This window comes from Nicotiana tomentosiformis, chromosome 4, assembly GCF_000390325.3.
Source record: "Nicotiana tomentosiformis chromosome 4, ASM39032v3, whole genome shotgun sequence".
NCBI classification, from domain to species: Eukaryota; Viridiplantae; Streptophyta; class Magnoliopsida; order Solanales; family Solanaceae; genus Nicotiana; species Nicotiana tomentosiformis.
This window is the reverse complement of record NC_090815.1, coordinates 116,250,798-116,264,669: the sequence shown is the minus strand read 5'-3', so window position 1 is coordinate 116,264,669 and position 13,872 is coordinate 116,250,798. Positions and strand designations below refer to the sequence as shown.

Sequence of the window (13,872 nt, the reverse complement as noted above, 5' to 3'; positions counted from 1 at the left end):
TATTTTGGAATGGTGGAAGGACAAAGAAAAATACTTTCCGATTCTTTCAAGGATGGCCTGAGACATTTTAACTATTCAAGCTTCAACAGTGGCATCAGAGAGCGCTTTCAGTCAAGCAAGACTTCAACTCGGTGATTATAGAGCATCTATGAGGGAGAGCTTGGAAAAATCAGTACTTTTCAGAGATTGGATCCGTTCGGAAAGAAGAAATTTTGGACTTGCTGAATCACAACGAGAGGTAGACGAAACTTATGAAGAAATGCTAGCTGAACTTGCGGAGGATGATGCTTCGCCTGGAAGCGGTGATGACCAAGTTTTATTTTCGCCACCACCAACGAAAATTCCTCCGGACCTTGAAGGATTTATGAAATTTGTAAGAGATACCATGTAAATTAATATGTAACTTTATTTTGGCACATCTTGTTTAGTTTCTTTTTTTTCTCAATTGTGATATTAGCACCTTGTTGTGCTCATTCCATAGAGAGAAGGAAGACTAAGAAAGATATTGCCATAATTTTTTAATGCTATAATAAAAATATAACGCATTGCTTTGAATATCTCTTTACAATATTTTTATCTTTTTATATATCTTAAGCTATACATATAGTATAATATAGTATATACTATACTATACTATATATATACATCTTACTATATATATAGTATATAAGCCATATTCGATAGTATACATCTTATGATATACTATATATATATATATATATATATATATACACACACACACACACACATATATAAGTCATATTCGATAGTATACATCTTACGATATACTATATATACATCTTAATATATATATATATATATATATATATATATATATATATATATATATATATGAGAGAGAGAGAGAGAGAGAGAGAGAGAGAGAGAGAGATATTCGATAGTATATATATATATATATATATAGTATATAAATCGAATATTAATGTATAAATCTTAAGATGTATATATAGTAAATCGAATATAGCATATATATCTTAAGATGTATATATAGTATAGTATAGTATATATATATATATATATATATATATATATATATATATATATATATATATATATATATATATATATATATATATATATATATATATATACATATATATATAACACATTGCTTTGAATATCTCTTTATAATATTTTTGTCTTTAAATTTGAATTAAAAAATTTAGGTGACAATTCTATAATATAATCTACTAGGAATTGCCTTAGATATTTTTATTACCATTTTTTTTCTCTAACTTGTATAAAAATAATTTAAAAAATAGAAAGTATCTGTTGGGCCCGCTTAGGCCCGGGACCGGCCCACTTAATACGGGACCATTAGTTCGTGGTCCCGGTCCCGGATCGGTTTCAACAAGAAGCCCGCGAAGTCCGGGACCGCTTAGGACCGACCCACTTAGGACCGGCCCACTTAGGACCGGGCCCGTAAAACCCACTTAGGATCGGGCCCGCGAAGCCCACTTAAGACCGAGCTCGGCCCAAATGCCACCCCTAGGTGCAACTTATGTATTTTGTCTGTTTCTTTCAAAAGATCATGTAGATTTTATAGGAGAAGTTCTTTTGAGGAATAAGGATTCTAAAAGACAAGGTCAATTCAGTATGCCATTAATACACACCTAATAACGAAGTCTTGACTTTTGTATATTGATAATGTAATTTTTTTTATATCACCAGTTCAAACTGATCAACAATATCAACTATAAATATATATATATTCTAATTCGGTAGTAGAGATGGCAAATTGAGCCAAACTCATTCAACCCACCCATTCCATTTAAAGTTGGACCGATTATTAACCCGCTCATTTGTTGAACTCAATCTATCTTGGTGCAAAAATTTTATGTGGTGCCCAGTTTTGCGCCATCAATTGAATCTGTACACACTTTTAAAAAAAAATTAGGTGATACCCAATTTTTAGTAACCTCATATACATACATTTTTCTGTTCTTCTTCACTGTTGCTTTCTTCTTCTTTGTGTTTATGCTTTCTTCCTCTTTGTAGTTGCAAAATAGTTTTGTTAAATTTGTTGTTGCTTTAATAATTTGATGATTTAGATTTGTTCTTTATGATATTTGAAAGTTATGTTTCAAATTTGGACTCATTTGGAGTAGATTTAGGTGTTGAATTGTGTGTTGGATTATTAAAAATCGAAGAACAAATTTATGTTTCAGAACTTCAGGTTTTGAATATGAAGTTGTATCAAAAAATTGAACTACTTAAGATTTTAAATTTGAGTCTGATTTTGAATCTGAAGTTGTATTGAAAAATTTAACTGCTTAAGATTTAAATTTCTGAAGTTGCAATTAAAAGATAGAAGAACTTCAGATTCGAAAGTTGAAGTTTCTTTGAAGAGCTTGAACTACTTAATTTTTGAATTTCTAAAGTTGTAGTTGAAAGATAGGAGAACTTCAAATTTGATTTCTAAAGTTGTATTGAAGAAATTGAACTACTTCAGATCCGAGCGGGTATATTTTGCAAAGTTTTGTGTAATGCGGGTATAAATTCAATGGTGAGTCCAAAAATGGGTGTATATGCAAATGCCCTATCTTGGCCTAGCCTATTTAGGCCATCTAAAGTTGAGCTACTTTTTAGCTCAAATTAATATATGAGTAACTTTGCTAAAAGTTCTTTAAAATAATTCTTTTTTAATATGTTATATATGACCATAAAAAAAGAGTCTTATTTGGTAATTAAACTATTTATACAAAAAATAATACACATTAATTAAAGTTTGATAAGAGTTGGACGGGTTGGACTATGACCCAAAGTTTAATCCATCTTGACTCAACCTATCTTAACCCAAGTAATTTTGTTCCCCCCCCCCAAAATTAACTCAACCCGCTTATTTGACCCTTCAATTACCTGCCCATTTATTGATTCTAACTTATTTTGACCTCTCAAAAATTAACTAACCCGCCTATTTAACGCCCATGTTCGGTAGCATGAAGATTACTATAGTTGTTTTTCATTATTCGTGCACACAACTTTAATTTAAGAAAAGAAGGTTCATTGAACATGGCAGACCTTCCCCTTTCATGTGATATTACTTTTCATCATTTCATCCTTCTAGAAAAGAAGTGATAGAAGGAAAAGATAAAGGAAAGAGGGAAGAATATTTGGGTCATTTTTACACAAAGAGAACAGAAGATAAAGCGTAGATATTAATCTATTGACTTTGAAATTGAGAATGCTTCGGTTTTGGGTTATTTCTGATGCCAATTTCCAAGCATTTACCCAAAATTTGTTTGATTCCTACCTAGGATTGGTACCTTAAGTTTGGGATGGACCCCAGAGTTTTTGGTCGTCGCAGCCTTCTTTGACGTTAGTTTGTGAACATAGTATTGCGGTCTTAATTATTTATACTTTTGGTAGACAGCAAGCAATTATTTCAGAAAAAAGAAATCCCTCGTTTCTAATTTTTCTCTTCAATATCAATATTATATTAATACTCCTTAATTCGTATGATACACACATCTTTAACAACTGTTACTTACTTTTCTGACTTTAATGCCATGAACTGACAATGCTAGAATATTTATTTATTTATTTATTATTGCTCTCTCTTTTTAATTTTATGCGGCAATTTTTTGACTTCAAAATGGATTTAGCAAAAAAAAAAACTTCTGAATTTTATAATATTAAACATATCAGAATATTTTGTATCTCTATAAAAGATTATCATTTATAAAAAAAATAATATAAAGTTAAATTATTTTCACAAACTAACAAGCAAAGAATACCGCATAAAAAGGCATATATGTCAAATCCAGTCAAATCTTAGAGGACTTTGTTGTTATACAATTCACCGGAAAAATAAAGAAAAAAAATTGAAATTTCCATAATTTCATTCAAGGGTGGAACAATTAGTCAATGACCATTTGCTCGTTGGCAAGCGAGACATGCAATCTTGTAACCCTAAAAACTTTTGTTTAGTCTAATCATCAATAAGTGTGAAAAGGAGAAAGTTTTTGTATATGGTGTCTAATGAATTTGTAAAATACTTTTTGAGATAATATTGTCTCTTAATCAGATCGAGCCCCATAACTTTCTCTTATAGAAAATTTTAAGTAATATTTTGGTCCCCAAAATTGTTTTCTGAAATAGGACACACCTTCTCGTACTCCTAAGTAGGGGTGTATAAAAAAAAACAATAAACCGCACCAAATCGATAATTCGAGTCAAACCGGAAAAAAAATCTGATATGGTTTGGTATTGAAAAATAAAACTCAACTATAATTGGTTTGGTTTGGTTTGGTATTGGAAAATAAAACCCGACCATAATTGGTTTGGTTTAGTTTTAACTAAAAAAGTCAAACCGAAACCAAATCAACCCGATAGTACATTTATATAATTTTTAAAAATATTTTATACATATAAATATTTATTGTAATATAATTTATAAATATTTCTTAAACTTTTTCATATTTTTATCTTTTAACGTATTATTTCAAGTTTAGACTTAACATTCTTGAATGACAAATAAATTTTATAGTCCATAAATGTAGTAACTCAAACAAAGTTCAAATCAATACTAATGCTAATAAAAGAAATTCAATTCAATACTAGGAATGACGAAAGTATTGGATAATTATTTTAGTTTTACATTGGTTTATAATGAAAATGCATAACTTAGTTTATCTTTTTCTTTAGTGCTTAATTATGTAATTAATATTAGTACTTATTAGCTATACTTATTTTAGCATAACATATATAGTATTTTTAGATTATGTTAATTTTTATTATGGCTTATTAATTAGCAATATTTATTTTATGTAATTTTATTATTTTATCTTTGTTATTGAATATTTTAGTATAATTAATGCTATGACTTATCTCATATTATTATGTTAGTTTCTTGGAAAACACATTATATATTTATATTTTACTATGACTTAAGAAATATTTGGAGCACAAGTTATATATTTTATGCTATGAAGACTTTACCGAAAAAAATCCGAAAATCCGAAAAACCCGAGATTGAAAACCCCAACTTTGTTGTTTTGGTTTGGTTTATAAATTTAAAAACCCGACTCTATTAGTTTTATTTGATAATTGAAAAATCCGAACCAACTCGACCTATGTACACCCTACTCCCAAGGTATAGGGCAATTATAGACTAGCAAGAGAATAAATTTGAGTATGTCTTATTTGGCACATTATTACTGTTATTTGGTAAGTCAAATAAATCTTTATCAAATATTTCATACTCCTCCGTTTCAATTTATGTGAGCTTATTCGAACGGGTGCGAAGCTTAAAAAAACGGAAATCTTATGAAATTTGTGATCTAAACTATCCATAAATATTTGTGTAACTACAAATCATTTCATCAAAGGTTAAATGAAAAGTTTAAATTTATATTATTTTCAAATTTAGAAAAGGATCATTCTTTAGAATAAATTAACAAAAATCTTCCAATAATCATATCATTATTTAAGTCCTCTATTATAATTTTATCATTATAATTTCGAAATAACTTATTTTCGCCAAATGACCCCTATAAGTTTTAGACCTCGTGCTTTGCAGTTTATAGTCCCTAAACAATAGGGCGGCGAGTAATCAGTGTGTTAACTATCTAGCAATCATAAAAATTTAAAAAGCAATAAAATTACTCCATTAGTCTATTAATTCCAAAAACGTGATCTAGACGTACGGCTTGAACACACTTTGCTTTAAAATATAGTAAATCAACAAGTTTAGACAAAGCAAGTAAGTTGCTTTCCTTTAAAAAAGGAAAATCAGCGTATTATTAAACAATATACTACACTTCAAATTTCTAGAACCCAAAGAAAAATCTAAGACATTGGTAAAAAGAACTGACCCCATTATTCACGACATTGACCCCCATCACAAGTCTTCAAATTAAACCCCAATATAAATACAAACAATAACCTAATATGCCAACCATTACAAAAACACATTCATTTCCCTCTTTATCCCAAAAACAAAATTCCAATGGTTAACATGTTCACTCCAATTATATACGCTCCTCTCCTTTTAGCTTTTTACATTATCACAAAACATTTCTTACGCAAACTCAGAAATAATCCACCAGCTCCATTTCTTACTTTCCCCTTTATTGGCCATCTTTATCTCTTCAAAAAACCACTTCAACGTACCTTAGCCAAAATCTCCGAACGTTATGGCTCTGTTCTTCTACTCGAATTCGGTTCACGAAAAGTACTTTTGGTTTCTTCACCATCTGCAGCTGAAGAATGCTTAACAAAAAACGATATTATTTTCGCGAATCGTCCTCTTTTGATGGCTGGAAAACATCTTGGATATAATTTTACTTCTTTGGCTTGGAGTTCGTACGGAGATCACTGGAGAAATCTTCGTAGGATTACTTCAGTTGAGATGTTTTCGACTCATCGTCTTCAAATGCTACATGGAATTCGTATTGATGAAGTGAAATCTATGGTTAAGAGGCTCAATTCCTCTGCCATAGCTGAAAAATCTGTGGATATGAAGTCTATGTTTTTTGAGCTGATGCTCAATGTTATGATGAGGACACTTGCTGGAAAAAGGTATTCTTGAACTGTTCAATTACCAAACATAGTACACTTTTGTTTATATTTTCAACACTCTTATTAGTTGCGGATTTTTAATTTAAATTTGATGGGATCAACCTCTAAATTCTTTTTAATAAATTTATTACGCATCTGAAATTCTCGCTTCAAAATTTAATATTTTTTAAAATTTTAGTGATATCTCACCGACAAATATTTGTGTGAATTTTTCATTATATCTACAAAAATATATATAATATTTTTTGAATAATATCTTTCAGTTGTAGCTATTTACAGAAGGGGTTACTGTCATGTGATTACGTCACGGATTCGAGCCGTGAAAACAGTCTCTTGCAGAAATGCATGGCAAGGTCGCGTACAATAGACCCTTGTGGTCCGGCCTTTTCCAGGAAGCTGCCCTTAGTTGTATCTGTTTACACCATATGTTACACATTCGTCACTAATTACAATATGTTACATTTGTCACAAATTAATAATGGCTGATGATGAGACTTTAATCCAAGACCTATGACTGTCTGTTCTGGTATCATGTGAAAAAAATATGTGATCACTCCATTAACGGGTTTAAGTTGTTAGAAGATTAAACTTTTATTTACTTAATTATTTCTTCTATAGATATTACGGGGAGAATGTGGAGGACATTGAGGAAGCTACGAGATTCAAAGGTTTGGTGCAAGAGACTTTCAGGATTGGCGGGGCGACGAATATTGGCGACTTTTTGCCGGCGTTGAAGTTATTGGTGAGGAAATTGGAGAAAAGTTTAATTGTGTTGCAAGAGAACAGAGATGAGTTTATGCAGGAATTAATTAAAGATTGCAGAAAAAGAATGGAGAAAGAAGGTACTGTTACTGATTCAGAAATTGAAGGGAACAAGAAATGTTTAATTGAAGTTTTGTTAACACTACAAGAAAATGAACCGGAATACTACAAAGATGAAATCATCAGAAGCCTTATGCTTGTAAGTTCTCAACTTTCCTTTTATATTTCAATTTTGCATTAATTTCTTTCCTTCTTTTTAAGCATAAGTATGAAAATCATGGATTTTGTCCAAATTTGAACTTTAATGTGGAGAAAAAAAAAAAGATAGATAAAGAAAGAATTTAACTTCTACACTAAGTAATTGTTCAAACTAAGTGACTTTAGTTATCGAGGGCAAGATGAAAAAATCTCCTACAATAATACTGATATCTATAAGTTGAAAAAAAAAAAAAGGAAAAAGGAATCGTTACTTTACAAATACTGTGACGAAAATACTGTAATCCCAATCCGGAAAGGAAAGGAGTTGGCGTAGCACTTCTACTATATTTTCAAATTTTTTAAAAGTGGATGAGCATTAGTCAAATATTCCCACTGGAAAATCCCTTTTTGTTTTTCATTTTCTTTTTAGGGAGGGTTACTGTTAGGTATACTGTTATCCAGTCATTTTTTTCCTCTTTAAAATGTCAATGACTTTCCTTAAACGTTTAGTTTCGGTGAGGTAGAGTACTACTGTCCATCACTCAAAATATAGTATATAGTACTCCCTCCTTTATTGACTTGTTGTTGGGATATTTTTAGTAGGAAATATCTTTGAAACGACAAAGCGTATTTAATTGTATCATGTTTGAATTAAATGCCTGTAGGGTCCAAAACAATTGTGACCAAGTTATTCAATGAAAATCTTATCAAAATCTGGTTTGGATTTGACATTCAAAAGTTGGAGTAAGTACCTTTTAGAACTAAAATAAAATGTAGTAATTACTTAAAAGTTAAAAACAATCAAATCGTAAAAAAAAAAAAAATCACGAAATGGCGAGTAAGATTATATAAATTATACCGAATTTATCAAAAACACGAAACTCTATTTCATCTTAGTTAAAATAGGTAAAAACCTTGGGACTAAGAAGTATGATACTTTGGCTTTCACCTTTCAAACGTATATATCATAGCGACAGTGTCACGGAGGATTAAGCTCCCGTTTAGTCATAAATTTTGACAATTCTTTTTTAAAAACATTGTTTATTCATAGAATATAATCAGTTTTTGAAAAAAACAAATTCAACTTCCCAAAATATGCCATTTTTGGGTGATATTTTTTTTCAAATAAAATGTATGTCAAAAGACAACTTTAACTTCCAAAAAAGATTTTCAATACAAGTTCTAAAACACTTTTTTCAAGTTTCTAAACGCTAGCTAGGAAACGTCTTCCTTGAAAGTGGGAGCAGACGAAATGATCAATAATTAAAATAAAGAGAATTGAGATACTCCATGTTTCCTCTAATTTTTTTTACTGAAATTGGTTAGTGAATAGCAGTATAGCACAAATATTGAAGTTCCATTGAAACTAGCCCTTTTCTCTCCTCTTTACGTTGCCTCTTGAAATAGCATAACTTGCATATAGACAAAGGTGTCACTTCAGTTCAATATTTTCAGGGTTACGTTTACCCAAATATTTACCTATTCATGTTGTTTACTTTTTTGAATATATGTAGGTTCTATTATCAGCTGGTACAGATACTTCAGTTGGGACAATGGAATGGGCTTTATCATTAATGTTAAACCACCCAGAAACTCTGAAGAAAGCACAAGCTGAAATTGATGAACGTATAGGACATGAACGTTTAGTCGACGAGTCGGACATCAACAACCTACCTTACCTACGTTGTATAATCAACGAGACATTCCGAATGTACCCTGCAGGACCTCTACTAGTCCCACACGAGTCGTCAGAGGAAACCACCGTAGGAGGCTACCGTGTACCCGGAGGAACCATGTTACTTGTGAATTTGTGGGCTATTCACAATGATCCAAAGCTATGGGATGAACCAAGAAAGTTTAAACCAGAAAGATTTGAAGGACTAGAAGGTGTTAGAGATGGTTACAAAATGATGCCTTTTGGTTCTGGACGAAGGAGTTGTCCTGGAGAAGGATTGGCTATTCGAATGGTTGCATTGTCATTGGGATGTATTATTCAATGCTTTGATTGGCAACGAATGGGCAAAGAGTTGGTTGATATGACTGAAGGAACTGGACTTACTTTGCCTAAAGCTCAACCTTTAGTGGCCAAGTGTAGCCCACGACCTATAATGGCTAATCTTCTTTCTCAGATTTGAACATAATTGGTTTCTACCAAACATCCCCAAACTAGAATATTATTATTGGTTACATATACAATGTAATCAATTTTGAACCATATTATATCTCAATGTATTCCTTTTTTATTTATTTAACCATTTGGTATTCAAAACACATTGGTGACTAATCCATATTCGCACCATGTTAGGGCTCATTTAAGGGGAAAACACTTCCTACAAAGAATTTTTTCATTCCGTTCGAACTCGAGACCTCTGGTCAAGTGTTTAAGGATGGAGAATCTCATTCATCTCATCATATTCATTGGTCGTAATGTATTCATCTCGAGACCTCGCTTGGTAAACTGAAACTGGTACTAAAAAAGAAAGGAAAATAAAAAAAGGAAGGCCTCTTTGACTCTTTCCATTTTTGTAATAAAATGACAAATGTTATGATTTGCATAATACAACAATAATAACTATGCTTCAGTACCAAACAAATTAGACTAACGCTTCAACAACCTTTATCAAAAGGAAAACAACCTTATTGATAGAGACGGACTAATTTTCGACATTTTCCCCTGACCTGTTAGTTATCTCATTGGCGTAGCTTACTAAGAAAATTTTAGAAGTTTGTAATTTCAATTTTTCATGTTGACAAGCATAAGAGAGTTAAAGCTACCAAGTAAAGAAACCTCATTCCAAAGAAATTAATGGATTTCTCCTCCATGTGTTTGGCTATTCCCCTGTTTCTAGCACTGTATATCCTTTCACAAGCTCCAAAATCTTCCACCATCCCCATTTCCAAACCTTCCAAAAATCGGTCATCTTTACCTACTGAAAAATCCTCTGCACAAGAATCTCTCAAAACTCTCTAAAAAACATGGTCCAGTATTCTTTCTCCAATTTGGTTGATTGGTTCCCGCAGTGTCCTTATCGTTGCATCTCCATAAGATGCCGAAGAATGTCTATCCAAAAACGACATTATTTTTGCTAATTGCCCTCACCTTATTGCTGAAAAACACTTTGGCAACAACTATACTAGCCTGGCCTGGTCATCCTACAGTGACCATTCGCCAAATCTTAACTCTTATCATCAATTCGCGTGCAAGCTTTATCCAATTTTCGGATTGATGAAGTTCGTTTGATGATCCAACATCTCTATCAGAAAAGCAAGAATGACAATTTATATCAGAAGGTGGACGTGAGGACCATGTTGTTTGAAGTTGCCACGCGTGAAACTGAACTTTACTAGTACTATACAGATGAAATGATCAGGAGCCTAGTGATGGTAAGAATTAAATAATTAATAGTGTAACTATCCTAGATTAGTCGAGTTAATTACTCAGATGTTCACTCAACTATCACAAATTATCTGCTAAAGTCATTTTTCTTTCTTTTGTACCAACAAAGTCATTTAACTATGCTTGTAACACTCAAAAGGTCACTCAACTAGATTTTAAAAATTTTGGATTGCCAAATACCTACTTTACCCTCTAAATTATAAACATTTATCTTCTTTTTTATTTTTTTTAACTTTTTAATATTATTATTATTTTTTAAATTTATATTATGGACTTACCTATATAATAAATAAATTTTATTTATAAATTAAAAAAATAAAAAGTATTTAAGCATATATAATGCTGGAATAACAAAATAATGAGCATAGTAAAAAAATTAATTAGAATAAATTTTTCGTAATAATTTTAGTATTAACAACAAAAAATCAAAAATTTATTTACACAATTGAGAATGAAAGAAAATAAAGGTTGTAAAATATATATTTCATGCACGTAATATAAAAATAATTATTTAAATAAAGGTATTTTTATAATATACATTATATATTCTTGAAAATTATGCTCAATTGTATTATTATTCCGTCATTATATGAGTTGAAAACTAATTTTTTATTTTTTATTTTATAAATAAAATATATTTATTCTATAGGTAAGTCCACAATGTAGATTAAAAAGAGGAAAAAAATATAATATTTAAAAAGTTAAAAAAAGAAGAAGATAATTTAGAGGGTAAAATAGGTATTTGACAATCAAAAATTTGGAAAATCTAGTTGAGTGACCTTCTGAGTGCTATAGGCATAGTTAAATGACTTTGTTGTTACAAACGAAAGAAAAGTGACTTTAGCCGATAATTTGAGATAGTTGAGTGACCATTTGAGTAATGGACTCTAGATTAGTTTCACGTGTGGTAACTGAACTTTTCACATGTGGTAAAGTCACGTGATTAGTAAGTTTAGTCATTATAGTAGGTAAAGTTTAGTAATTTTACTGTAAGGTGCAATTATTTTAATAAAAAAAGGACAGTCCGGTGCACGAAGCATCCCATGTTCATGCAAAATCCGGGAAAGAGTCGTACCCCAAGAGGGTGTGATATAGGCAACATATCCTAATGCAAGTATCAATGACTGATTCCACGGCTCGAACCCGTGATCTATAGGTCACTTAAGATGCAATTATTTTAATGCGACAAAATAGTTTTTGTAACTTTACCATTATAGTGGGCAAAGTTTAGGTGACCTCACTTGTTATATAGTGGATAAAGTTCACTTCACATTGCAAAAACTAATTGTATGACTTTAATGTTATAGTGACTATACCTCAAACTAACTCTAATTTTCATTAATGAAGAAACCACTTGACCAACATGAATATGCTATTTGGCAGACACTTTTAACTGCTGCAAGTAACACTTCAGTAGATACAATGGAATGGACAATGGCTCATTTGCTAAACAATCCAGAAATCCTAAAGAAGGCAAGGGGCTGAAACTGAAAACGTTGTCGGACAACAACGTTTGATCGATGAATCAGATGTATCTCAGCAACATTTCCGCAGATTAATCATCATGGAGACTCTAAGGATGCATCCAGTTGTCCAATTGCTCCTGCCACTCGAATCATCCAAAGATTGCACCCTCGGAGGTTTTCGTGTCCCGCGAGGTAAAATGTTACTAGTGAACGTGTGGGCGATACAAAATGACGAAAAGATTTGGGGTGATCCAAAAGTATTTAGGCCAGAAAGATTTGAAGATATAGAAATGGGAAAAGACAATGGCAATCAGTTCAAATGGTTGCCTTTTGGGGTAGGAGAAGGGGATGTCCTGGGGAAAACTTAGCCATGCGTATGATTGCCTTGGCACTGGGATCACTAGTTCAGTGCTTTGAATGGGAAATGATTGATAAGGAAAAGGCACCTAAAGCTCTACCTTTGGTAGCTTAATTTTGTCCTCGACCAACTATTGTTCCTCTTCTTTCTCAAATTTGATTTGCACTCTACTGCCTAATTCTCAGACTGGTCATAAGAAATAAAACCAAAAATGAGTTCAAGAAGATTGGTCGAAGTGATTTTCGTGTCTTTTGTGGTACAACCTGTTGCAATGTCTTCACTAAAGCTTTGTGCTGCAAAGTTTTAAGATTTTCTTCCTAATCTTAGTTTCCATTACTTTCCTTCAGATTAATAGAGGGTGATAGCGTTAATATTACATTTACTGATAATCACTTGTTGTAATCACAGCTAGTCTTCCTAACCAACTATTAATACAATGGTTCTTTGCCCTTTGCTTCATATATGGCATGCCGTTAGTATCCTTGGCCACATAGGCGGGTTAGGATTTCAATTTTATAGGTTCTAGGTTTTAGAACAATAACTTCAAATGCTAATAAGAAGTGGAGTGTTAATAACTGTGTTTTAAATTTAATATTTATACATATTTAATGAATTTTTTAATACAAAAATATTGTTTAAGCAAAAACTAATAGGTTTGACCAAAACCACAGCCGGACTTCTAGCTCCAACCTGCTTGGCCATACCTCTCTCTTGTTAAATTCTTTGAAAGCAAAATTGGCAGAAAGACGTGGGTTGATATGTCATAGAACAGGATACAAAAGGAGTCCGGTAAACAATGGCCACTTCTGGAAAGGAATAAGGATATAAAAAAACAAAAGGAAAAAGGGAATGGTTTCGGATCTTTATGGAGGAATGGCTAAAAATACGGAGAAGAGAACTCATTTCCACAAGGAGTGACGATTATTTTGTATAGTTGGAAAGATTGTTAGTAAATTAATTGATTTTTAACTTCAAACGGACAGCTGTTGCACATTGAAGTTTGCGTATAATTCTACTTTTAAAATATCAAATATCATATGAAGGAAGAGATATAAACTTAAAAGAGTAACACATGAAGTAAGAGATCGTTTTTGCATCACTTATTAGCTCCTTGTAATTCTCCTATTAATTTCGTAGACCACTTTGCC

The 13,872-nt window shown here is 31.6% G+C and overlaps 1 protein-coding gene and 1 pseudogene across 1 annotated transcript; both read left to right on the top strand.

Moving 5' to 3' along the window:
* Positions 1 to 5,914: 5,914 nt before the first annotated feature.
* On the top strand, positions 5,915 to 9,774 carry LOC104112035 (cytochrome P450 81Q32-like). The gene is made up of 3 exons (XM_009621858.4): positions 5,915 to 6,543; positions 7,162 to 7,504; positions 9,018 to 9,774. The coding sequence occupies exons 1-3, from the start codon at positions 5,972 to 5,974 to the stop codon at positions 9,636 to 9,638; spliced, it is 1,536 nt and encodes a 511-aa protein (XP_009620153.1). The 5' UTR covers positions 5,915 to 5,971; the 3' UTR covers positions 9,639 to 9,774.
* A 2,467-nt stretch (positions 9,775 to 12,241) lies between these two features.
* Positions 12,242 to 12,960, top strand: LOC104112036 ((+)-piperitol/(+)-sesamin synthase CYP81Q2-like; annotated as a pseudogene).
* The last annotated feature ends 912 nt before the right edge of the window (positions 12,961 to 13,872 follow it).